The sequence below is a fragment of the Stenella coeruleoalba genome (genome assembly GCF_951394435.1).
Source record: "Stenella coeruleoalba genome assembly, chromosome: 20".
Classification (NCBI taxonomy): Eukaryota; Metazoa; Chordata; class Mammalia; order Artiodactyla; family Delphinidae; genus Stenella; species Stenella coeruleoalba.
The window spans coordinates 14466290-14492539 of record NC_137166.1 but is presented as its reverse complement, the minus strand read 5'-3'; the positions used below and the strand labels follow the sequence as shown (position 1 = coordinate 14492539).

At 44.6% G+C, this 26250-nt stretch overlaps 1 protein-coding gene across 4 annotated transcripts; it reads left to right on the top strand.

Annotated features, from left to right (window-relative positions):
- The first annotated feature begins 11436 nt into the window (after positions 1–11436).
- ZNF23 (zinc finger protein 23) lies at positions 11437–25849 on the top strand. 4 transcript variants are annotated; one of them, XM_079907338.1, is made up of 6 exons: positions 11437–11537; positions 11763–11872; positions 16961–17025; positions 19248–19374; positions 20011–20124; positions 23059–25849. In XM_079907338.1, the coding sequence occupies exons 3-6, from the start codon at positions 16993–16995 to the stop codon at positions 24858–24860; spliced, it is 2076 nt and encodes a 691-aa protein (XP_079763464.1). In that variant the 5' UTR covers positions 11437–11537; positions 11763–11872; positions 16961–16992; the 3' UTR covers positions 24861–25849. The 4 variants fall into 4 exon arrangements, with proteins under 4 accessions (XP_079763464.1, XP_079763466.1, XP_079763465.1 ...); XM_079907340.1 differs by adding an exon at positions 21513–21682 and having other exon boundaries at positions 11449–11872; positions 23059–23195; XM_079907339.1 differs by having other exon boundaries at positions 11449–11858.
- Positions 25850–26250: the final 401 nt, after the last annotated feature.

The following is a 26250-nucleotide window of genomic DNA, read 5'->3' as shown; positions in this document are numbered from 1 at the left end:
CGCCTGCCGATGCAAGGGACGCGGGTTCGTGCCCCGGTCTGGGAAGATCCCACATGCCGCGGAGCGGCTGGGACCGTGAGCCATGGACGCTAAGCCTGCGCGTCCGGAGCCTGTAGCTCCGCAACGGGAAAGGCCACAACGGTGAGAGGCCCGCGTACCGCAATAAAAACAAAAACAAAACAAAACAAAAAAAATGGTTTGCTGAAACTCTTCGGGGACCTCGGGGTTTTGGGGGGCATGAGCCACGTCTCCTTGCACAGCCCTACAATACACCCTTCTCTGCTCCAAATTCCGTTTCGGTTTGTTTGGCCTCACTGTGCATCAGGCACATGAACTTGTGCTAACAGGGACAGGAGAAAGAGGCTCAGACGGCAAGGGAGAAGGAAGTTTGCGGAGAACTCTCAAGAGAACGGGCACAGGGATGAGCACAGCCTGCGCACCAAAACACCACGGTTTTTACATGCTCCGTATTCACGACCCCCAGCACCATTTTCCAGATGCCAAAACCCACGCAGGCCTGCAGCTTGAAAACTCCAAGCCCAAGAGTCATGCCAGGTATTTCTGGGTCTAGAGTTCTGCCTCTAGAGAAACCAAGGGCAGTCAGACCGCAGAAAGCCTGTTAGGCTGTCCGGCCAGTGGGCCACCTGGCCAGGCTAGAAATGCCCCATCAGGTGCTGAAGGCAGACCTATGTCCCCTCTACGACGCGAGGCAATTTGGGCCAGAGAGTCAGAGGAGCCTGGTAATGAACCCCTCCTCTCTGCACGTCCTTGGGGTTCTGCCAACCCATAGATCCGGAGAAAACTCTAATTTGAAAAGATACCTGTACCCCAAAGTTCATAGCAGCACTAGTTACAAAAGGCAAGTCATGCAAGCAACCTAAATGTCCATCAACAGAGGAATGGATAAAGATGTGGTATATATCTGCTATGGAATATCAGTCATAAAAAAGAATGAAATAATGCCATTTGCAGCAACATGGATGGACCTAAAGATTATCATACTAAGTGAAGTAAATCAGAAAGAGAAAAACAAATACCATATGATATCACTTATATGTGGAATTTAAAATATGGCACAAGGAACTTACTTACAAAAAAGAAACAGACTCACAAACATAGAGAACAAACTTACAGTTGCCAAAGGGGAAAGGGAGGGGAAGGATAAATTAGGAGTTGGGGAGTAGCAGATACAAACTACTAAATATAAAATAAACAAGCCCTAATGTAGGGGGGAAAAATCAGGAGAAAGAGCCTCCCCCCAGCGTGTGTGTGCACACTCTCACACACTCTACTCTCACACACACACTTAAACCAGCCCAGAGAAAGAGCCCAGGCACTGACTTTGATGTCACAATGATCAGGATCTAAAAAGCAATTACACTGCCAGGCATTGTGCTAATACAACTATTGAAATCGCTAGTCGAAAACACTTAATTGAATAACTTAGAGAGACTGATCTAAAAGCTGATTTAAAATTAACCTGGCACGTGCATACCATCTAAATAATTACTCTCTCCTATGATCTAGTCTCTCATTAAAATCAAATCTCATTAGGAGAAATTATACATTTTGTACCATGATTGGGAAGAAGCCACATTCACTCACCTGCTGATGAAAGTGGACGGTTATCATTAGAGCTAAAGGGGAAATGAGTGTCCCGCCTTCCCAGGTGCAGTGAGATCCGTCTCTGCAACAAACCACCCTCCCTCCCATTTTTCCCTCAGAAAATGATGGAAACCTATTAAAATTTCATCAACTGAGAACCCCAAACCAATAGGTGCCTGAGTGGGAAGGAGGGGCCGTGGGGCTGGGGGGGGTCTCGCAGGAGCACCTCAAACTCAGAGGAAACTCAATAAGCCGGCATCTAACGCATTTCTCCACAGGTAAGAAAACCCAGGCCAAGGGGGAAAGGGGCTTGTTGGAGACCAAACACCAAGTCGGCGGCAGAAGTGGAAGCAGAAATTATTTTCAGCAGAAAGCTCCCCCCAGCCCCCCCAACACTTCTCCTTTCGACTCACAGTTTCCTGCCACACGCCGGACCAGAGGAGCTCCTGACGCAGCGCGTTGCTCCGCAGAGGAGCTTTTGGCTTGGACTAGGCTCCTTAGGCCACGCCCAGGGGTGGTCCCAGGCTGCTGAGGAGTTCTCTCTCGTTCGCAAATGTAGCCAGCTGCCTGCCATTGGCTAATCTGGGCCCGCTTGAAGAGGCCCACGTGTGGGAGGAGGGTCGTGACTGCCCCGCCGTCCGACGTGCCTGAGGATCCAGGCGGGAACCTCTTAGCCAGTGTCTGAGCACCGGGCGCTGTGTCCTGGTTTTTTGGAAACCTTTGCAGTGACCTTGATAATATTTTATAAGTGGATCTCCCACTCCGCATATTTATGAGATAAAGAATTTCCCCCCCTTAAAATTCAAGAGGGACATTCTCTTAGAATGAACAGGAAGACACAGGATGCTCCCAACTCCCAAATGATCTATTACTTGGAGGATTTTAAAATTCTAGCGAGAAAATGTAACGGAGCAGGACGCTATGGGGCCTTCCCGGGACAGGCCTTCCGCCGTATCCTCTGCTTTAGTTCCTCTCTGAAGTCCTTAGATAATAGTATTTGATGCACATTTCCTGAATTGTTTCACAGATGTGAAACCCGCCCCCCCCCCCCCACCAGGTGGAAGAACTACTTGATGACCAAGAGCACGTAGCCCCAGGCCATCTGGAGCCTAAGGACTGATAATGTTAGCCCTGTGGCGCCGCCCTGCTACCCCACCATCAGCCAATCAGAGGACTGTGCACAAGCTGACCACACACCCTGCAACCCGACCCCACCCCACCCCACCCCACCCCACCCCCTGGGCTTTAAAAATGCTTCGCCATACCCTCCCGGGAGCTTGAGTCTTTGGGGCACATGAGCCGCCTCGACTCCTTGCATGGCCTTGAAATAAACCTTTCTCTGCTCCAAACTCCAATGTTTCAGTTTGTTTGACCTCACCGTGTGTCGGACACAATAACTTGCGTTATACAAAACACTCATTCTCTTCACCCTCTTGGGCATCAGCACCAGGTGGGAAATGGCTGCACTCCTTATTTAACCCTCCGATTTCTCCAGAGCCTTTCCTTCAAGGAGAAATCTCTGGGCTCTGCAGGGACTGTGAGTGGTGACAGGTAACTCTGAGACTGATAATCTGGAGGAAAAGAGACAAGGTCTGGAAGCATCTGGAGAGTTGGGGCAAAGGCGGTTTCTCCGTGGAAAGGAGTAAATAAACACAAGTATAAAGACCCAGGCGAGGGGTTGGCACAAAATGTGGCCTGATGGCACGTGGATCAAGGGCCCCGACTCAGGAGGTGCCCTGAGCAGGGCTTCTGACCCGGCGGCTGCATTTCGGGCCGGGGAGGAGGGAGACGCGTGGGTCACCAGCCCTTGTTCTCACAGATCCTGGGAAGGAGCGGGTCAGCTCCTGGCTGATGAGCCCGGGGAGGGACTGGGTCTGTGTGGCCTGGTCAGGAAAGGGGGGCTCCTGAGTCTCAGCAGAGTCTTTGTGGGGAGGGGTCTTTTCAGGAAGCCATTTCCCAGACACAGAGGGTGAGGGGATTTCTGGACCTTTAGGTCACCTTCAACATTGTCGAAAGGCAATGGGCTGTGACAGAAGGGAGGGGACACTCAGACCCTCGGCTGTGACGGGAGGGAGGGGACACGCAGACCCTGGGCTGTGACGGGAGGGAGGGAACACTCAGACCCTGGGTTGTGACAGGAGGAGGGACACTCAGACCCTGGGTTGTGACAGGAGGAGGGACATTCAGACCTGGGCTGTGACAGGAGGGAGGGGACATTCATACACCTTGGTCACACCCAGGACATCCTCACATCCTGTCCTCTAACCTGTAGCCCCCGAGGTCACACTTAGAATGTCATCACATCCTGTTATCTGACCACTGGATGTCATCGTCACGGTCAGGACATCCTCTGGTCCCCTGTGAGGGTCACTATTATTCCTGTTATTATGATTCTAGTTTGGGGTATTTTCTCAATTCATATTTATGTCACATAAGAGCTTAGAAAACTGAGATCTTTATTTTGTAGTCAAAATCTTTCTCTCCTTAGGTCTTCTGGCTTTCAGCAGAAAATCGTCAGCTTTGTAAGTCATTCATGTGGCCTCTGAGAAATGGGACTACTGTGATTGATGTCTTGGCTGCAAAATACCCAGTCTGCTCAGAATATGGTAGAGAGATGAGGAAGCATGAGTATCCAAACAGTCTTATGATCCGAATTAGATCTCCTAAAATTCACATGTTGAAATCTTAACCCCCAGCACCTCAGAATGTGACTGTATTTGGAGATAGGGCTTTAAAAGGTGTAATTTACTTAAAATGAGGTCATTGGGATGGGTCCTAACTCAATTAAGAAGCAGAAATTAGGACACAGGCATGTACAGAGAAAAGACCACGTTAGGATACAGGGAGAAGGTTGCCATCTTCAAGCCAAGGAGAGGGACCTCAGAAGAAATCAACCCTGCTGACACCTTTTTTTTTTTGGCCATGCCACGTGGCATGTGGGATCGTAGTTCCTGATCAGGGATCGAATTCGTGCCCCCTGCAGTGGAAGCGAAGAGTCCTAACCACTGGACTGCCAGGGAATTCCCCAACCCTTCTGACACCTTGATCTCAGACTTCCAGCTTCCAGACCTGAGAGAAAAACTTCTTTGTCGAAGCCACCCAGCCTGTGGTATTTGTAAATTCAGCCCGAGCAAACTAAAATGCATAGGTATCGCCTGGAAGCAGAATCCCACACACAGGTGAGATGGTTGCCTTGAAAATGTGATATTTTTGGTCAGAGGAACGTTCAACTGGCTTCTCAGCTCCTGTGCTGATGTAATATGTTGGCAGTATCTTTAGCATGCTTCCTAGAAGAAGGATCAGTGAATAAGCACCTTGATAAAGAAATAGCATCCAAATAAACAGGTGTTTCTTTTCACAGACGCCATCCATTGTGCATGGGAACAGTTCTTCTGGTCTGTTTTCTTTTCTTTTTCTTTTTTTAAATAAATTTATTTATTTTATTTATTTATTTTTGGCTGCATTGGGTCTTCATTGCTGTGTGCGGGCTTTCTCTAGTTGCGGTGAGCCGGGGCTACTCTTTGTTGTGGTGCACAGGCTTCTTATTGCAGTGGCTTCTCTTGCTGTGGAGCACGGGCTCTAGGTGCACGGGCTTCAGTAGTTGCAGCACAGGGGCTCAGTAGTTGTGGCGCACGGGCTCTAGAGTGCAGGCTCAGTAGTTGTGGCGCATGGGCTTAGTTGCTCCGTGGCATGTGGGATCTTCCCGAACCAGATATCGAACCTGTGTGCATTGGCATGCGGATTCTTAACCACTGCACCACCAGGGAAGTCTATGTATCTATACTTTTAAAGGATTTTTTTGAGCAGTTTTAGGTTCACAGAAAAATTGAGAAGAAACAGAGATTTTGCACATTTGTTACAGCTAATGAATCTACATTGACACATCATTATCAACCAAAATCCATACTTTACATTAGAGTCTGTTCTGGGTGTTGTACATTCTATGGGTTTGGACAAATGTATAATGACATGTATCCACCATGACAGTATCATAGACAGCATTTTCACTGCCCTAATAAACCTCTGTAATATTATATTTTTAACTATAGAGATCATACACATTGTACAATAATATGTTTTTTCAGTTGACTATCTTGGTCTCTACACATCAATAAATTCTATCTCACCTAATACCTGAAACATGATATAAAATTTCCAAATGTTCCAATTATGTGTTTTATAGCTGGTTATCCAAATTAGTATCTAATCCAGAACCACACAAATGCTTGTGTTTCAATAATTTTTTGTGTTTTGAACAGGTCTATTTCAGTCCAATAAGTACCTTCATTAAGGTTTGGTTCTGAGGTTTTGTCTTGTTCTTTTGTTTGGAACATATTCTTTTGTTTCTTCGTTTTGCTTGACTCTCTGTTGGTTTCTATGCATTAGATAAAGCAGCCAGACTTAAAGCAGTGGCCTCCTGCAGGAGATGGGCCTGACCGTTCAATCCTGCCTCACTCGTGTTGTCTCTCAAACCTCAGTGATTGTCCAAGCAGCCTATTTTATTTTTAATAGCTCGTAGTAGATGAGGGTGTGCTAAGACCAGTCGGTGTTCCAAAGCAGGGGAATCTCAGTCAGAACCTAGATTCAGGCTGATTGGAAGCCAGACCCTCAGGCAGAAGATTTTAAAACTTGCAAATATAAACAGTGCTGTGGGGCTGAAAGCATAGGCCAGAGCCAGGTGGTGTAGAGGTGTCCCCTGGAGGCAGCCTCAGTTTTTTTTTTTTTTTTTGCGGTACGGAGGCCTCTCACTATTGTGGCCTCTCCCGTTGCAGAGCACAGGCTCCGGACGCGCAGGCTCAGCGGCCATGGCTCACAGGCCCAGCCGCTCCGCGGCATGTGGGATCTTCCCAGACCGGGGCACGAACCCGTGTCCCCTGCATCGGCAGGCGGACTCTCAACCACTGCGCCACCAGGGAAGCCCCAGCCTCAGTTTTATAGACCCATATTTTTATTTCCCCGGTAACAAGCTAGTCATGATTTAGTTTTATTTGGTAGTGTCTTATTATTTTCAGTTAAGTTCTCTGAAATTATTTTTAATGCTATGAGTAAGCAAGCTCCAAATACCATAACTAAGTGAGGTTTGATGTTTGCTTCAATATAAAACTGACACAAGACTGCAGACTATTAGGAGACACTCAACGTCAATCCAGGGATTTGAGATCAAGTGGCTAGCAAGTTAAACCCTAAAATTCACCAGGGTCAATTTTCAGGATGCTGAGCCATTTTAAGTAATACAGGCAAGATTTATGCAAAACCAGAGCACCAAACCGCAGTCTGAAAATATTAAACGGAAAATTCCAGAAATAAACAATCCATAAATTTAAAATTGTGAGCCTTTCTGAGTAGCGTGATGAAATCTCACGCCCTACTGCTCTGTCCCAGCCGTTATTCAGCTAGCAGCCGTCGTAGTTGTCAAATCGACTGTCACTGTGTTACTGAACCACACTTGGGTCCACTTGCCCACGGACAGTAAAACCAATCTACTTGACACCGGGTTATGGTGAAGGAAAGTGTAGTGTTTATTGTAAGGCATCAGACAAGGAGTCCAGGACAGCTAATGTTCAAAAACACCTGAACTCCTCCGTGGGTTTCAGGGAGCATTTTAAAAGGCAAGTTGAGGAAGGGGAATCCCAGGGTAGGTGATCAGCTCGGACACAATTCTCTGATTGGTTGATGTGAGGTAAGAGGGCGGTGTCACAGGGGTTAACATTATCAATACTGAGGCTCCTGTCAGTCTGGGGGCTACGTGCTCATCATGGTCACCAAGTAGTTAACTTCTTCCATTTAGTGGTTGTTTTAGCATCTGTAAAACAACTCGGGAAATGTGCGTCAGATACTGTTAGCTAGGTACTTCACAGAGGACCCAAAGCAGAGGACCCGGGGGGAGGGGTCTTTCCGGGGAAGACCCCGTAGGTCCTGCTTGGTTACTACAGCATCACAGTGCTTGTGTTCAAGGAAGCCTTATTTTACTTAATAATGGCCCCAAAGTGCAAGAGTAGAGATGCTGGCAATTCGGATATGTCAAAGAGAAGCCATAAAGTTCTTCCTTTAAGTGAAAAGGTGAAAGCTCTTGACTTAGTAAAGGAAAAAAAAATTCCTATGCTGAGGTTGCTAACATCTAGTAAGAACAAATGTTCTATGAAATTGTGAAGAAAGAAAAAGAAATTTGTGCTAGTTTTGCTGAACCTCAAGCTGCAAAAGATATGGCCACAGTGTGTGATAAGTGCTTAGTTAAAAGATGGAAAAGGCATTAAATTTGTATAATAAAATATTTAGAGAGGGCACTTTCACATAACTTTTATTACAGTATATTGTTATAATTGTTCTATTTTACTATTAATTATTGTTGTTAATCTCTTACTGTGGCTAATTTATAAGCTAAACTTTATCATAGGTATGTATGTACAGGAAAAATTTTATACATAGTGTCCAGTACTATCCTTAATTTCAGGCATCCACTGGGGGGTCTTAAAACATATCCTCCACAGATAAGGGGGATATACTTATATGCTTAGGTATTTAATATTTTTTCATGCTCTTACAATGGAATTCATTTGCAAATTCATTTGCAAATTCTTTTGTTGTAAGTACATGGAAATACAATTTTTGTTTATTGATCTACCCAGGGACCTACCTAGCTAAAATAATTTACTAATTCTATTAGCTTGTATGTAGATCCTTTTGACTATTTTTTTCATCTACCTATTCTGGTTAACCACAAATAATAATAGTTTTATTAAAAAAAACAAAAAACAAAAAATACCAACCAGGGCACATGACATAAAGTTGGGGCACCTGATGTAAAGCCAGGGGACCTGACATAAAACCGGGCATGTGACTATATTTCTCCACATAGTAAGTTGAATGATCTGCTAAGTTAATTCACAATATCAATAAATAAAGGAAGATTTTATAATATTGAAACATCCTTGAACTCTTGGAATGAACCCCAACCAGGCTCTTATTTCTTTCCCACAATTTTCAAGAGGAGACACAGGCAGAACCATCTTTACTCTGTCATCTTAAAACTGGAAACACCAAAAGAGATTTTTTAATGTGAGAAGACCGTCAGTTTCCCCTAGCAGGCAGGGAGGAAGGGCTCTGGGGAAGCCCTGAGATTTCGAGGACAGAGGGTCCAGGAGAATAAGCGTTAGATCTGAGTGCGAATAAAAGTGGCTATAGGCCCAGTATAGAGATGGACTTGCAGAACACTGAACTATTGTGTGATTCTTTTCACCAGTCCTTATTTCTAAGGGTATTAGCTAGGATTTGGGCTGCTAGGGCTGATATAGCAGCTCCATGACTCTTCCTTCTGGCTGCTCTGTCATCTTCAGGGGCCACATCCTCATTCATAGTCCAAGATGCTCACACCCCTGCCAGCATTGCCTGGCTGAGGGGCAAGGGAGAGCATGCCTCTACTCTTTAAGACCAAAGCATTGCTTTTTCTTATAGCCCATTTGCCAGAAGTTACTCACATGTCCACACTTTGCTATAAAGGGGGCTGGGAAGTGTGTTATTTTTTCTGGACTGTCTTTGCCTTGCTAGAGATTCTGTTAGGGAAGAACAGAGGTTGGCAAACGAGGAGTGGTCTCTGCCTCTGCAGGCCTTCTGTAGAGCCTTAGAAACTTGGCATGCACCTGTCCTAGCACTCTTAGTAGTAGAAGATTCATGATTATTTAGGAGGACTTATTTTTTCTGTGTAAAATTAGGCAACTGGTTTATGATCCAACACTTGGGGCCATCATTTCTGTGACACTGTGATCTAATTCCTTATTTCTTTAGACGAGTCCTCATTCCTAGCTAAAGGTCTGCTTTGTGAATCTAGGAAGAAGTGGAAACAGCAGTTCTTGCCAAGAGCAATGTAATCCCCAGCTATCGCTGTGCCCAATCATGAGACCACTTTCCCATCTGAAGGAGATGAGCCATGTAAAGTGCTCATTTTGGGCAACAGTGATGATCAGAGTCAGGGCAAAGCAGAGATGAGTTCCTGGTCAGTGTCATGATCCCAGGCATAAGACGTATCCTATCTCTAGTGGCACAGAAATAAAGAAAGCTTCTACCCAGGAGTTGGGGCTGAAGCCTTTGGATTATGTCAGCAACCAACGTTTATCGTACACCTCCTTTGTGCCAGGCCTTGTGCTCTAGCTGAGGACAATGGTGTTGAACAAGATAGATATAGTTCCTGCTCCCTGGAGGGATGAGAGAAAACAGAGATTTAAATAAACTGTCACCATTGAATAATTACACATGTGCCATGTACTGAAAAGTACAGGGTGATGTTGGCATGTGACTGGGGACCTGCCTTATTCTGGGTGGTCAGGGAAGACTAGCTTCCCACGGTAAATGGGATATGAGCTGAGACTTCAAGTAACAGTCAAGACAGAGGGTGAGAATGGGAAGTACATTCTAGGTTTAGAGAACAGCATGTTCAGCAAGTGGGGCTGAAGTTGAGAGGAGAATGGGAGTGCTAAGAGGCTGGAAGAGAGTGAGGGCTGGCCACCTTCCAGTACAGCAGCACTGAGGGATCAGAGCTGAAAGAACAAGGGCCAGCTCGGTCACGGTTGGGAGGGAACTTAAGAGTGGTCAATCCAGTGGCTTTTGGTGCTGTCCCCCTCCCCCAGGCCTCATTTTGGAATTTTACGGGGCCATTTTTGTCACAAGATTTGGGGGTGTTGGATGGGAGCCAGGAGTACCACAAATCCTGCAATGCACAAGACAGACCTGTCTATTGAAAAAGTTTTCACAGACTTTCATATGTCTTGCTGAACATTCACATAGGTAAAAACTGTTTATAAATTACCTGAATCTAGAACTTTTTTTAAAAAAAATCAAGATGAACGCAGTGTATCTTTGCACAGTTTTAACATAACTGAGTCTCCAGAAATATAACTACTGTATAATCAAGAGAAGATTCTGTGATCACCATTTTTTTTTTTTCCATTTATGCCCATCTTGCAGGATCTTACTTCCTGGACCAGGGATCAAACCCGTGCCGTGCCCCCTGCAGCTTGGATGCGCTGAGTTCTAACCACTGGACCGCCAGGGAAGTCCCTGTGCTCACCATTTTGGATAACAACTTGTGATTTTTGAAATACCAATATGAGATACAGCACTGTGGCATTCAGGCACTTTCTATGTGTAGAGCAAATGATCTGACCACTTATTAGGTCTCCTATACCAGTCACGACCAAACCTATACGTTCTGAAATATATATTTTAAATTATAATTTTCCTTTTATTTCTCCTTTATTACATAAATGTTAGCACATAACATTACTTTTTTTTTTAACATTACTTTTTATAATGCAGGTTGTTTATACCGTCTATGATCTTCTAAGCCATTACCTATGAGTTTCATGACAGGAGAGTATGCTGGTCATTAGGAAATATTTGTTCCAGAAAGGGGGCCTTGGGTTTGACAGCATGCGATCCAGGCGTCCAGTCCGGAAACTCCCAAATCTGGTTGCACGGCAGCTTTACTAAGATACAAATCCCCGGCGCCACCCCTGGTTTGGGCCCAGCGCTCGCCGCATTCTTGTCTTCCCTAGCTCACCGCGAGGAGCAACTGCTTCCTCGTTGCGACCCGCATCGGGGAGAACGGTGCCAGGCTTCGGAGTACCAGTGCTTCGGTTGCAGGGGGCGGGGCCAGAGCACCGCCGAGAAGGAGCGAAGCTGCTCCTAGAGAGGCTCGGCCGGGGCCTGGTGACGCACTTCCGGCCGCCCGCCGCCGAGCAGCCAGCTTTGGAGGTGAGTACGGGCTGCGGGAGGCGGAGGCGGTGCCTGGTTCCGAGGCTCTGGGTGCGGCAGGGAAGCTCCTTCCCCCTGCGTTGGCGGTGGGTTTCCTGTCGGGGGGGTCCTCTTCCCCCCTCCTCGACTCCCGCTTTGGACTTGGTGGCCGATGACGTTCTGTCTCGTGGAAGGCGAAGCCCGGGGTACTGCCACAGCCACGAAGCCCCGAGCATTTAGCACTTTGGGGAAGATGCTGCTCGCCTTTTGGGAACTTGTGTTGGAGCAGCCAGGGGGTAGAATATTTGCAGGGGTGAAGCGGCCTGAGGTGATATGAGTCTTTTGACATAATGAGGTCGTGCAGGGGCTTTTACCTGCACGTTTTATGCATTTCAAGTATGAACTATATGCGCCCCGCCCTCCTAACTCAGGGAGTGAATCGAGGCCAGTGCGGGAGCAGAAAAAGCAGAGCCCCTCCAGGCTACAGAAGAAGCCCGACTTTTGAGAGCACTGTCTGCAGGAGCCGTGTCAGTTCCAAACGGTAACCCGGCCCAACTTCTCTTGGGCGGTGGGATGACAATGACCTGGGAATGATTTCTACAATGTAGAATATACTGATTTGCTTAGTCCTAGAATACACAAAAAGTTCCAGAATGACTCATTCATACCCTCATGAAAGCAAGTTTACAAAAAAATATGCTATAAAACAGTAACGAAAACATGAAGTGTGGCTAGTAGTGTATTCAGAGGAAATTTTGTGGCCTTATAGGTTTTAATTGCCAAATAGGAAAGAATGAAAATAGATTTTAAAAATCATGCAACCTCAAGAAGTCTTTGGCTACAGGTCTTTTTAGCCTTAGAGAATTTAGTTAAAATACTGTTTTGCAGAGTTACTTAGTTCTTTTCTTTCCCATCACTTCACTGTGGTTATGCTGTGGTATAGTTAGGCTTATTTACTGTTGTTTGTATTTTTTGGACGTCGTCACCCCCCCATCCCATTCTGGTTGGTTGATTTTTATACATATGTATAGATAGATAGATACAGGTATAGATATATGAAACATTACTGTGGTTATGAAAGTCAGAACAAAAAGGCACAGGGAAGTATCATTTCCTCCTCATCCCTTCTGCACTGTTTCCTTCCATCCTGTTTCAGTTCCCAGGTTCCTTTCATCTACTTCCCATCCACACCTGAGGCCCCTATTCTCCTTAGTTTCTTGTTTTTCCTTCTGTTTCTTTTTGCACAAATCACCAGATACACATGTATTTTCTTATACTCCCTTTTTTTCTTACACAGAAGAAAGCACACTACCTTTTGCACACTGAAAATCATTTCATATCATAGAGATAAGTATGTATATTTTAAATGTTATGCGTCTAGCATGGCATTTATGGAGCATAGTGGTAATGTGAGCACGCATTAAACACACCACACCATTAAGAAGAGCACTGCCCATACGGCTGCATCTGTGTGCTCCTCCCCAACCCAGTTCCCACATTCTCACCCCAGAGGTAACAGCTCTCTTGAATTTTGTGTTAATCATATTTTTGATTTTTGATAACACATATCATATTTGTGTTAATCATATTTTTAAAAATAATTTTATCATATATACATGTGTATGTAAATAATGTGATTAATTTTGTTTTTGAGCTTTATGAAGATGGCATCATGGTGTCTGTAGTCTTCTGGGACTGGCATAACTCAATATTAATGTTCCTAAATTCATCCATATTTTGTGTGTAGCTGTGAGTCATTCGTTTTTGCTACTGGGTAATGTTCCATTGTAAAAATGGCACGACAGCTTATTTGTGTATTCTCAGTGGACATGTGAGTTGTTTCCAATTTTTTGCTATTAAAATACTGCTGATAATAATTTTGTATATATACAAAATTTTGTATGTATATCATATATCATGTATATCATATGAGAGTTTCCCTAGGGTATAGGGTATATATAATTTTGTATGTATATCATATATCATGTATATCATATGAGAGTTTCCCTAGGGTATAAGTTTTAAAATTTAGGCATGAATATTGAATTTATCCAACACCTTTGACATCCACTGAGATGGAGAGTATGTTTTTCTTTGATTTATTAATGTGGAAAGTACGATCTGTGCTAATATTGAACTTTACTTGCATTCATAAGATGATCCCTCTTAGTCATGATATGTCACATTAAGGAACTACTGGGGTCTAGTCCTCAATATTTAGGATTTTTGCATCAGTATTCATAAATGATACTAGTTTATGGTTTTTGTATCCATATTTTGCTGGCATCATAAAAAGGTCTGGGAAACTTATTTTGCTGTTCTCTGCTACAGTTTAAATAGTGTTAGAATTATTCATTTCTTAAAGATTTGAAAGGCTTTTCCCATGATACATAAGGGCTCAGTGTTTTGTGAGAGTTCACTCTTTACTGGCTCTCTAAACAATTAGGTAAAAGTAATCATGGGTTATGGAGAAAAATCTATATAATAAAATTGGTAGAGTTGATTTATTAGATTCAGATAGATTATGTTCTTCCATCACAGGATAAGTTTCCTTTTTTTAAATTTATTTTATTGGAGTATAGTAGTTTTACAATGTTGTGTTAATTTCTACTGTACACAAAAGTAATTCATTTATATAGGTATATGCACATATATATACACACATTCTTTTTCATATTCTTTTCCATTATGGTTTATCACAGGATATTGAATATAGGTCCCTGTGCTATAAAGTAGGACCTTGTTGTTTATCCATTCTACATATAATAGTTTGCATCTCCTAGTCCCAAACTCCCAGTCCATCCCTCCCCCACCGCCCTCCCCCTTGGCAACCACAAATCTGTTTTCTATGTCTGTGTTTCTCTTTCACAGATAAATTCATTTGTGTCATATTTTAGATTCCACATATAAGTGATATAATATGGTATTTGTCTTTCTCTTTCTGACTTACGTCACTTAGTGTGATAATCTCTAGGTCCATCCATGTTGGAATAAGTTTTCTTTTTAAGCATCCATGGAATATTTTTAAAATGGACACTGTAGCCACAAAAGAAAACCTTTAAAAATCTGTAAAGCAGAAGTAAATAGATCAGGTTACTTAAACACCATGCAGTAAAGCCAGAGAATAAATTAACAACAACAAATTATCCTGAACAGTTCTTTGTCCAGAGACAAAACACAGTTGCTGACGAGTTATAAAATAGTAATTAAAACATGAAATATGAAAAGCCTCTGGAATGTAGGGAATAATGTATTCAGAGGAACATTTATAGGTTTAGATTGCTACACAGCAAGAATGAAAATGAATGAATCATGTAGCCTCAAGAAGGTAGAAAAAAGCTTTTTGTAGTCTAGCTTTCCCCGAAAGCAGAACATAGGACAGAGATTTGTGTGCGGGCAGTTTATTTGGGAATGTAGTCCCAGGGGCAGAGTGAAAGACAAGGAGAGTGCAATGGAGAAGGAGGGACAGACAATACAAGGATGTGCTGTCAGGCTGGCCCCTCCACAGGTGACTGGTGCTCTGACTTGCAGGATCTTTGAGGAGCCTTGGAATCTCATGGCTGCCCACGTGGGGGACTAAAGGGGGAAACGTTTATCCACTGACCTCTGTCTCCTGTTGGTCAGTGGTAGCATCACAGGCATTAACTCCCCTATCCTTCAGGACCCAGCAGGTGTCCGCAGATGTCCCACACAGGACAGAGAAGCCCTAGGGCAGGAGCCAGGCATGTGTGGTGTAGACCCTTGAGGAGGCATTTGTAGGTTGTACTTGTGCAGAGCTGGTCAAAGCCTCTGGAACTGGACTAAGAGTGGACAAGAGGATTTGGTGAGGTACATAAGGTGTCTCTTACAGAGCTAAAAAACAAATTTTAAAAAGCAGAGCTTAATTTAAAACAAGTAGAGGGGGCTTCCCTGGTGGCACAGTGGTTAAGAATCCGCCTGCCAATGCAGGGGACACGGGTTCGAGCCCTGGTCTGAGAAGATCCCACATGCCGCGGAGCAACTAAGCCTGTGCGCCACAACTACTGAGCCTGTGCTCTAGAGCCTGTGAGCCACAACTACTGAGCCTGTGTGCCACAACTACTGAAACCCGTGTGCCTAGGGCCCGTGCTCCACAACAAGAGAAGCCACCACAAGGAGAAGCCCACGTACCGCAATGAAGAGTAGCCCCTGCTTACCGCAACTAGAGAAAGCTTGAGTGCAACAACGAAGACCCAGCGCAGCCAAAACTAAATAAATAAGTTAATTAATTTTATAAAACCAAACAAACAGGTAGAAAAGGGAGTGGTGTTCTAAATAGAAAAGCTAGTTCTTTGAAAATAAAACAACATTAAACTAGATAAACCATGGTTCAGCCTAATGTTATTAGTCTGCTTGGGCTGCCATAACAAAATATCATACACTGTCTGGCTTAAACAACAGAAATTTATTTCTCACAGTTCTGGAGGCTGGAAGTCTAAGATCAAGGTACCAGATGATGTGGTTCTTGGTGAGGCTGCAGGTGGCTGCCTTCACTGTGTCCTCACAGCAGAGACAGCTCTGGAAGACTCTTCCTCTTCTTACTAGGGTACCCGCCCTATCAGATTATTACCTTGTTTAACCTTATTACCTCCTCATGGGTCCTGTCTCCAAATACAGTCACATTGGAAATTAGGGCTCCAACATACGAATTTTGGGGGGACACATTCAGTCCATAACATTAACTAAGGCTAAAAGGTCTAGAGAGCATATATATTCAAAGAAGAAGTAGGAGAAGCAAGGTATACCTCAAGGTATGGAGGAAATGAAAAAAATCATGAGCCACTGTTTCCCATAATTCTACACTCAAGTTTAAATTCTGGAAGATATAGACAATATTTTAGGAAAATATAAAATTTCAAGACTGACTTTGGGAGCACTAAAAATTAGAAAATAACCAGTCCATGTGGTCTTGAATACAATGAACAAGGAGTGCTGGGTCATGGGACCAGGGACGGGATGCTATAGTGACCCCCTCTCTCAGGCAGCTGAAGCCTTGGCTTCTTTGCCATCAAAAGGCTGGAAGGTATGAGGAGCCATCCGGTACCTCACTTGTGGCCTAGCTTCCTCACAGTAAACCTGGGCCGGGCAGGAGCCTAACCTCCCAAGATCTCTACAGAGGTATCAGGACTCTTGAGGGCAGTCAGCTGTGTGAGGGAACGGGCATGTGGGAGGGAGCAGCTGTCCCTTTCTCCAGGAGGTGCCTCCCTGGGGCCTGACTCAGGCCTATGTGCTGGGGCTGCAGCCCGTCCAGCTGGCTTCTCTTGCAGTATAATAGAGAGGGATGCTCGTTTAGAGCATCGTGTTGCTACACGAGTCTTTGTTTTATTATTCTTTAGACTCTACCTGCATTTTATGCACACTCGTGTGTGTGTATGATATGTGTCCAGAATTGTAAAAATCCTAGGGTCCGTGGCAGTCAGTGTCAGTGTCATGGCCAGGAGGAGCCCTGGGCACAGATCCAGTGAACAGATCGCTCCTTTCTTCCCATGGCAGCTCCTGCTTGCACTTCTGTCTGGATGCTGGCTGCCTGCATCTCAAATCTTCTGTGAGGGGCTGTATTGTTCGTGGTGGGGGTGGCTTGTCTCACATCTGTCCCCCTGTTTTCCCTCAGCTCCAGTCCTTCTCTGAGAGGGAGACCAGGTGATGGCAGCCATGCTTCTGACAGCCTGGCCCCAGGTGAGCTGTGGGTCCTTCAGCTCTTCCTCTGAGCAGTTTCACATTGAAGAAAACTGAGAAGGGAATCTGGTGAGCCTTTCTATGAAAGCTGGAGGGGCCTGCCAGACTGGAGCTTGTGGGAAGAGCGATGATATGGAGGGATAGGGCCCAGAGACCAGGACAGGCAAGACAGAAGTGTCTGGAAGGCAGAAATATAGTCTTCTGCACACCAGTTTGCTTTGCTCCCCCAGCAGAGGGCTTTGGTGAATGAGAGACATGGAAGCTGCCCATGAATGGAAGAAGATAGCAGGGGACTAGGATTCCAGGGAGGGGGGTGTAGATAAAGAGGACTAGCAGGACCAGATCCACATAAAGAATGGCTGTGCCTCTAATTCCAGGGGAAGGGGACATAAGGAGAGTGGGATCAAGGGAGGGAAAAAAGACAGGAAGTCCTGTGTCTCATTGTGTCCTGGGGAGGCTTTCAGGGCTTGGGGTGCAGTGGCCAAGCTTTAGGTCTCTGATAAGAGCTCTGGATCCTCTTCCCAGAATAACATGCAAACGAAAATTTCCATACGATTTCAGGGATTTCATGGACCCCACTGATGCTCATCCAGGGACCTCCATGGGCTACAGTTTGGGAATAATCATAGTCACAGTAACTCCAGTTACACCATTTGAGGCTTACTACGCCGCAGGCACCATACTAAGCACTTTACATGGATCACTCAGTCCTGACAGACGCCCTGGGAGATAGGCGCTGTGTTGCGTTCATTCTACCACAAAAGAAACAAAGGCAAAGGGGAGTGAAGTGACTTGTCATTGTGTGACTTAACTGTTCAGCCCTATGACACCTATGGAGCCAGTGAAGTTAACGAGGTCAGGTTTCTGATGCCTGTGTGGGGAATAATTTTGAGGGGAGGTTTAAAAGCAAGGTGACCACTTCAGAAAGAGTCCTATTGGTCTAGGTGACATAGGCTTCATTAAGGCAAGTAGTTGCTAAAGAAGGAGACCCAATTCAAGTAATGCTTAACATAAAAATCTCTAGGAGGAAGAGTCAAAAGACTGGGGTGGGGTAAGGGGGAGGGAGGAGTCAGGAACGAATCCCCAGGTTTCTTTCCTTCGCGGATGGTGGTGGGTGACACCAGCTGAGGTTTGAATTAAGGAGGAGGCACCAGTCGTGGGCTAAAAGGGGATGGTGGGCGAGAACGAAGGCATTTAATTTTGTACCAAGAACTTCTTGTCTTATCCAAGTCACACGATGAATGACTCACAGAAGTGCCCACAAGTTGGACTAGAATTGTTGATGGGTGGAGGCCCGTAGAATCAAGCAAGACAGGTGCTGGCAGAGAGCAGTTGAGAGGCAAATCGCTGCCAGTGTGTCCCCAAGGTTGTTACAGAAGGCCGAGGTGGGTAGAGCAAGGGCAGCCAGAAGTGGCAGCTGCCCGGAGGGGAGGAGGTGGGCCTGGGAGCGGCTCGGCCATCAGCCCTGATGGTGGAGCCTGTGCTGAGTGCCGAGCGCCGAGTGATGCAGAGGAGCGGCTGAAAAGATGGCTGACCTCCCTTCTTTCCCAAACCTCCTTGGAGAGACAGTGAAGTCTTGGGTGAAGTTGGACAGGATGAGGCTTGACTGGGAGAGGGTAACAGAAAATGGGTTTTTGGCGAGAGCCATTTGCAAGCAGGATGGGCTGCCTGCTCTCACCCCTCCCTCCACCTCCACGGTGCCCAGCCGATCTGGGCAGCACTGAGCTTCCTCTGCTGAAGGCGCTGGAGCAGAGGCTATGCAGCCTTTTGTAGGGGGTCCATGATAGAAATCAGGTGGGGCTGGGTGAGATGGAAGCCATGGCCGTTCTTTGGGCGCGGCTTGAGGTTTGAGGGTGAGGGCGAGGGCGAGGAAGTGGGAAAACCTGTGGGTGGGCCCAGAGCTACTTCCGCCAGTGAGGGCACGGCCTGACTGAAAGAAAGCAGTTGCGTTAGGGGAACTTGGTCATGGGAGGTGTTTTTCTTTCATCTCAACTTATGTCATCCTTTGTAAGTGTGAAATATGGCATGAGGTTTCTCTGCTGGGAGCCAGGTCAGATATTCCATGCTTTACCTTCCAAGTGTTTTTCTCAAATCTTTCCCCCTGTTATTAATGTTGTGCTCTTCACAAGCCCCTCCTCAAGCCCTCATACTGCCCTCTGCCCCTCACCTAGGGCATGAGCCATGGAATTGGCCCCTAGGGCAGCAGGAACCTGTTGTTTCAGAAGTCGGTGACCTTTGAGGACGTGGCTGTGTACTTCACCCAGACGGAGTGGGATGGCCTGTCCCCTGCACAGAGGGCTCTGTACAGGGATGTGATGCTGGAGAATTATGGGAATGTGGCCTCCCTGGGTAAGGCCTTTCTCCCCCGGGGACTCAGACTCTGCTGATTAGGGTTTCCTGGCTTCCTTTCCCCTTACTGGTTGCAGGTGGGGCCTCTGGTAATCCTTCACTGAGTGGGAACCTCAGGGGCTGATTCCTAATCCCCTAGACCCAGGGTTGCTGGGAAGGGTGAACCCCAAGCCCTTTTTGGGCCAATATAGGACTTTACTGGGACTGTTGTGCACTCTTGATCCACCCGATAGAGGCTGTGTTTTGGACACAGCATGGAAAAAAAGTAACTTCCTGTTCTACAGCATTACCTTCAGGTTCCCCCTCACCCTACCTGGATATCTTGAGTGTTTCCAAGGATCTCGGTGTACTTGTAATATTTTAGGCCCTGGTCAAAAACTGGTACCTATCCCTTTAGGCAGAATCTCCCTGTTTGCCCTGCATGAGGTCTCACAGTCTGGGCCCTCCCCAACTCCTCCCGCATCTTCTCAAGCCTCTTCCTCCCACCCCCCGCCACTTTCCCATAGTTCTTAGGCACGGGACCCTCTGGGGCTCTTTCCTTCCCTCCCCATTGCTGACACAATCTGAGAAGAGGTTTAGGAAATCAGCTGTGGGAGATCATTCACCTATCTTTCCTATTTCCTTTCCCCAAAACAGGATTTCCCCTTCTCAAACCTACTGTGATCTCACAGCTGGAGGGAGGAGGTGAGCTGGAGGGCCCATCTCCACTGGCCTCTGGAACAGGCACAGGCCCCCAGGGCCTCTGGACTGGTAAGGAGGCACACATTGCCCATTATGCTGGAAAAAGTAATCCTTTAGGAAGAAAGTCAGCTTTAGCAACATATAAGCGTGCCACATTTATTGGCTAACCGTACAGAGTAACATTTAAATTTTTTAAAATTAATTAATTAATTTTTGGCTGCATTGGGCCCTCGTTGCTGCACGCAGGCTTTCTTTTTTTTAGTCGCAGAGAGTGGAGTCCACTCTTGGCTGTGGTGCACAGGCCTCTCACTAAGGTGGCTTCTCTTGTTGTGGAGCACAGGCTCTAGGCACACGGGCTTCAGTAATTTTGGCACATGGGCTCAGTAGTTGTGGCTTGCAGGCTCCAGAGCTCAGGCTCAGTAGCTGTGGCACACGGGCCTAGTTGCTCCTCGGCATGTGGGATCCTCCCGGACCAGGGCTCGAACCTGTATCCCCTACATTGGCAGGTGGATTCTTAACCACTGCGCCACCAGGGAAGCCCCATTTAAATAATTTTTGATGATTTCTAGAGATAGCAACAGTTGAGACCTTTCTGACTATTTTCATAGTTTGCTATTTCTTTCTAATTCCAAGAAGAGATCTTTTTTCAAATGCTTTATTGTAATTATTTTCAATCCTAATTTTGGAATTCTACCTTTCTCAGACAAAATGAATGGATTCAGTACTTTTTTTGGGTCCTTGCTACTTTCTAAGCACTGTCCACTTAATGTGAAGGGTACAGAATTAAAAGTCTTTTTACTTAGACTTTGGAGTAGACTTTCTGAGTTCCAATCCCAACTGTGCTACTTCCTAGTTGTGTGACTTTGAGCAGGTCAGTTATCTGCATTCTCTAAGAGTTAGTGTTCTCACCCTTGAAAATGGAATAATAATTACAAAATGAGGTAATGGTGCTAGGTTTGATGATAAAATGAGATAACATGTACCAAGTGCCTAGCTTATAGTGTGTGCTCAGTTAAATTCTGTTTTTATTATTATTATTACTATTATTATTATTATTTGGGGGGGGAGAAAGCTATATATAATAAGCTCTAGGAAATAAGGTGGGAGGAAGTAATGCTATCAATTTGGTGCTTCTCAAAATATGAACAAATGCATCACCTGGGCATCTTGCAGATGTGCAGATTGTCATTCAGTTAGTTTGGGGCAGGGCCAAGATTCTGCATTTCTGTTAAGTTCCCAGGTAATGCCAGTGATTCTTGTTCCCAGACCACTCTTGAAATAGTGAGGTTCTCATGGCTCATGCAGAGTAGCTGCCAGGTGATTTCCCATCTCCCATGAGGCCCAGCTTTACTTCCTGCCTTTGGGGTCCATAAGATACTCTTGCATCCTTTTGATGAATCCTCTTTTTTTAAAAGATGGTTTCAGTGGCTTTTTGTTCCTTGTAATCATTCAACCAGATGTTCACTGACCAAGGAAGACATGTTTTGGAAATGGAGAGCTTAAAGTGCTTGACATATAGAGGGGGATGAAAGTGATATTGTGGAGCTTCTTAGTCAAAGAAGTCTGGATTTCATTCTGTAGGCAACAGACAGTCCTGAAGTCTTTGAACAACCCATCGTGATGTCAGGTGAGGATAGAAACATTCATCTAGTCAGTGTATGTAGGTTAATTGGGGTCAGGAATCAAATGGGTTCTAGGCAGGAAGAAGGGGAAATCACAGGGCACAAGACCCATGTCAGCAGAGTTGATTTTTTAAAAAAATTTTCCAGGTAATTTGAATTTTTTTCTTTGTAAGTTTCTGATACTACAGATGAATATTATTTCTATAATCAGGAAAAGACAATATTATTTTGAAAATGATTGCTAGGGAAGTCCAGGTCATTTGGGTCTGTTGAGGACAATTATAATGAAATACTGGGGTAGGGGGCATATTACATGTGGCTGAGGAGAGATGAGAGGTGAAAAAATAAAGGAAGCATTTTGGGGCCAATTTTGAGAAATTTGAGAATAAATGTAGAGATCATTGGTTCTGCTAGGACTATGGGGTTATAGAAAGACTAATAAGATTACAGAAAGAATTTTAGGGAGTGACCAATTTTAGGATTGAGGGAAGAGGTAGAAGGAAAGGCAAGGAGAATGCTGCAGTGTTCTGGAGGGGTGGGAAGATATGGGATCAAAGGGATCAAATGGGCCTGAACAGAGCCTTTCTGAAGTAGAGAAAAAAGAAGTTAAAGGAGAAGTTTTGGAAAGCCTAGAGTTTAAGTTCTAAGAAAATAAACAAGATTTGTTCCCATTTGCTTCCTAGTGCTAATACCTGCCATCCCTTGTTGCCACATGTTGTTGGATTCTGTGCCTTCTCTTTCTTAAGCAGTTTCCATTTTTATTAATAGAAACTGAAGAGTGTAGTAAAGTATGGTGTGATGGAAAGAATGCTGATCTGGCAGATAAGACCTAGAATTTTGTTCCACTGCTGTCACTTTTAACCTTCTTGTTACTGGTTATTGGTTTAGAGACTGGTGATCTTTTAAAATCATTACTTTAAAATTTGTAATATTGGTACATGCTCAAAACAGTATAAAAAGTGCATAAAGTGGGAGCAGTGGGGAAGTCTCCCAAACTTCCTGTGCCAGTTTGCTCAGTTTCTTGTGTATTCTTGCAGTAGTTTTCTAGGCATATTCAAATATATGTGTTTATGTCAGCCCTTTTTACTCTCCTTTGCACAAATGGAAGATACTCTACATACCATTTCTCAACTTGTTTTTCCACTTAACAGTGTGTCTTTGACATCTTTTCATGTCAGTACATATAGATTTATTTCATTTTATAACAGCTGCATGTTATTCCACCTTATGGATGAACCTTAGATTCTCTGACCTAGTCTGGTGATTTTAAAGAGCCCCCCCCCCCCCCTTCATTACCCTGATCCTTTTTTCTTTCTATCACAGTTCTTTTGTTTTCTAACATGGTTCTTACATGATATTTTATGTTTTCTCTTTTTTATAGTAAATATTGATATCCAGACTGACAATAATTTGACAGAGGAAATGTATGAAGAAAAACATAATACATCATTTGAACTTCAAAGGAACTCTTCCCAGGAAACAGACTTTTCAGAAACTTATATTCTAGAGAAACAGCAGGAAGTCCACTCAGTAGGAAGTATGGAGAAAGAAAACAGGAGTGTCATTGATGGGACAGTGAAAGACAATATAAGCCCCATGGAGGAGTGTTGCTTTAGGCAAAGTCCAAACTTGAATCAGTGTCATACCATCTCCACTGGAGAGCAGTCCCCTGAGTGTACAGGATTGGAGAAAGCCTTCAGCTTTGACACAAAACTTATTCAACATGAAATAATTAATTCTGGGGAAAGACCTTTCAAATGTGAAGAATTAGTGGAAAGCTTTAGGTGTAACTCTCAACTTAATCAGGATCAAGATAGCTACACTGGGGAGAAGCCCCATCAGCATAAGGAGTGTGGCAAAGCCTTTAGCGTTAATGCAAAATTAATTTGGCATCAAAGACTTCACAGTGGGGAGAAGCCCTTCAAATGTGTAGAGTGTGGAAAAAGCTTCAGTTACAGTTCCCATTATATCACACATCAGACTATCCACAGTGGGGAGAAGCCCTATCAGTGTAAGGTGTGTGGAAAAGCCTTCAGCGTTAATGGGAGTCTGAGTAGGCATCAGAGAATCCATACAGGAGAGAGGCCCTATCAGTGCAAGGAGTGTGGGAATGGCTTTAGCTGCAGTTCTGCATATATCACACATCAGAGAGTCCACACTGGAGAGAAACCTTACGAGTGTAATGACTGTGGGAAAGCTTTCAATGTTAATGCAAAATTAATTCAACATCAGAGGATCCACACTGGAGAGAAACCTTACAAATGTAATGAGTGTGGGAAAGGCTTCAGGTGCAGCTCCCAGCTTAGGCAGCATCAGAGCATCCACACTGGAGAGAGACCCTATCAGTGTAAGGAGTGTGGAAAAGCCTTTAGTAATAATGCAAAACTCATTCAGCATCAAAGAATTCACACAGGGGAGAAACCCTATGAGTGTACTGAATGTGGAAAAGCCTTTGGCGTCAAAGGGAAGTTAATCCAGCACCAGAGAATCCACACGGGTGAGAAACCCTATGAGTGTAAAGAGTGTGGGAAAGCCTTCAGGTGTAACTCCCAGCTTCGGCAGCATCTGAGAATCCACACCGGGGAGAAGCCCTATGAGTGTAATGAGTGTGGAAAGGCCTTCAACGTTAATGCAAAACTAATGCAGCACCAGAGGATTCACACTGGGGAGAAGCCCTTTGAATGTAATGAGTGTGGGAAATGTTTTACTTCTAAAAGAAACCTACTTGATCATCACCGAATCCACACTGGAGAAAAGCCTTATCAGTGTAAGGAATGTGGGAAAGCCTTCAGCATCAATGCCAAACTAACTAGGCATCAGAGAATACACACTGGGGAGAAACCATTCAAATGTATGGAATGTGAGAAAGCATTTAGCTGTAGTTCTGACTATATTGTACATCAGAGAATCCATACTGGAGAGAAACCCTTTCAGTGTAAGGAGTGTGGAAAAGCCTTCCATGTTAATGCCCATTTAATTCGGCATCAGAGAAGCCACACTGGGGAGAAACCCTTCAGATGTGTGGAGTGTGGCAAAGGCTTCAGCTATAGTTCTGACTGTATTATACATCAGACTGTCCATACTTGGAAGAAACCCTATGCGTGTAATGTGTGTGGGAAAGCCTTCAGGTTTAGCTTCCAACTTAGTCAGCATCAGAGTGTCCATAGTGAAGGAAAATCCTAATAAGGATGTAGAAAACTGTCAAGGTTAATGCTGAACTAGATCAAGTATCCTCAGATTCACCCTGGTGGAAAACCCTGAGAGAGAAATGGATACGGCAGAGTCTTCACAAGGAAACAAATCTTTTCCATTTTATTCAATTTTAGATCAAGAATGACAACCGGTTTTAAAATAACATCCAAAAATAAGTAGTTTGTTTTATACCAACAACCAATAGAAAATATAATGAAAGAAAATATCCCATTCCCAACAGCATCAAGAAAAGTTGATTTTCTAGATATAAACTTACTAGGACCTATGTGGAGAAATTATAAATCTCTGCTGAGGGGTACAAAAGGAAAGTTAAATAAATGGGGGGAGAGAGAGTGATACCTTGTTCTTAGATAGAAAAACTCATAAAGATACTACCTACCTAAATTAATTTATTGCCCTTTTACTTTGACAACAAGCATGCATCACTTTTGTAAAGAGGAAAAACAATAAAGAGTTCCTTAAGGAAAAAATATGAGTAAATCTTTTTATTTTCATGCTATGGAGAAAAGCTTTCTAAGCATCAGATGAAAGCCAGAAACCAATCATGAGGGAAAATATTGATAAATTGACTTCAAAATGAAATATTTATGTTTTTGTTTTAAATAACCCCAAATAAGTTTAAAAGATAAAGCACAAAAAGTGGAAATACCTTTGTAAAATTTGTGATATAAAAGTATCATACAAAGAGGTCTAAATTATGAGAAAAATAAATGACAATAGCAAGCAGCTTTTAAGAAGACATAAAAATGACTAATAAAGGAAGATGTTCAGTCTCAGTAGTACTCTAAGGAGTAAAAATTTAAAACAAGCATACAGTCACACATAGGAAGCCCTCCAACCTCTCTCCCACTGACAAGACAAACACAGAGACCCTCTTATAGACACACAGTGTATCCCCACAGCGCCCCTTTCCCCATACCTGCTGCTGTGCTCTCTGTAGCTCGGGAGGCCCGTGTTGGCTGGGAATGCTGTCTTGCATACCTCAAAGGAGCCACTCCTGTCAGAAAGCTACTGATATGGTATAGGACCTCAGCAGAGTGTCTAGGGCCATTGTGTAAGTGACATTCCCCCCACCCCACCTGCATATGGGTGGAGGCAGATCCTGGAGCCCCCAGAACAGAGAGGAGGGAGCAGAGTCCTTCCCCCTGACCATCTGGCCCTGCTCCTGTGAGCAGCTCCAGACCATACAAAGAGACCCAGAAGTGCCCTGGGCCATGGGGTCCAAGTCCTTCATTTACTTATAAACTGAAGACCAGAGACGGATGGCACTGCCCCGGTCACACAGCAAATCAGTGGCTGAGGTGGTCCATTACCCAGGCCAGAGGAGAGGTCAGAAGGCCATGGCTTACCCCAACCTTCC

What these genes read in the sequence shown, in the direction of transcription:
- ZNF23 (XM_079907338.1), top strand. Translation starts at nt 16,993, where the DNA reads ATGGCAGCCATGCTTCTGACAGCCTGGCCCCAG. An exon ending in TGGGAATGTGGCCTCCCTGG is followed by an intron (nt 19,375 to 20,010) that starts GTAAGGCCTTTC and finishes TCCCCAAAACAG; the next exon opens with GATTTCCCCTTCTCAAACCT. An exon ending in CCCCCAGGGCCTCTGGACTG is followed by an intron (nt 20,125 to 23,058) that starts GTAAGGAGGCAC and finishes TCTTTTTTATAG; the next exon opens with TAAATATTGATATCCAGACT.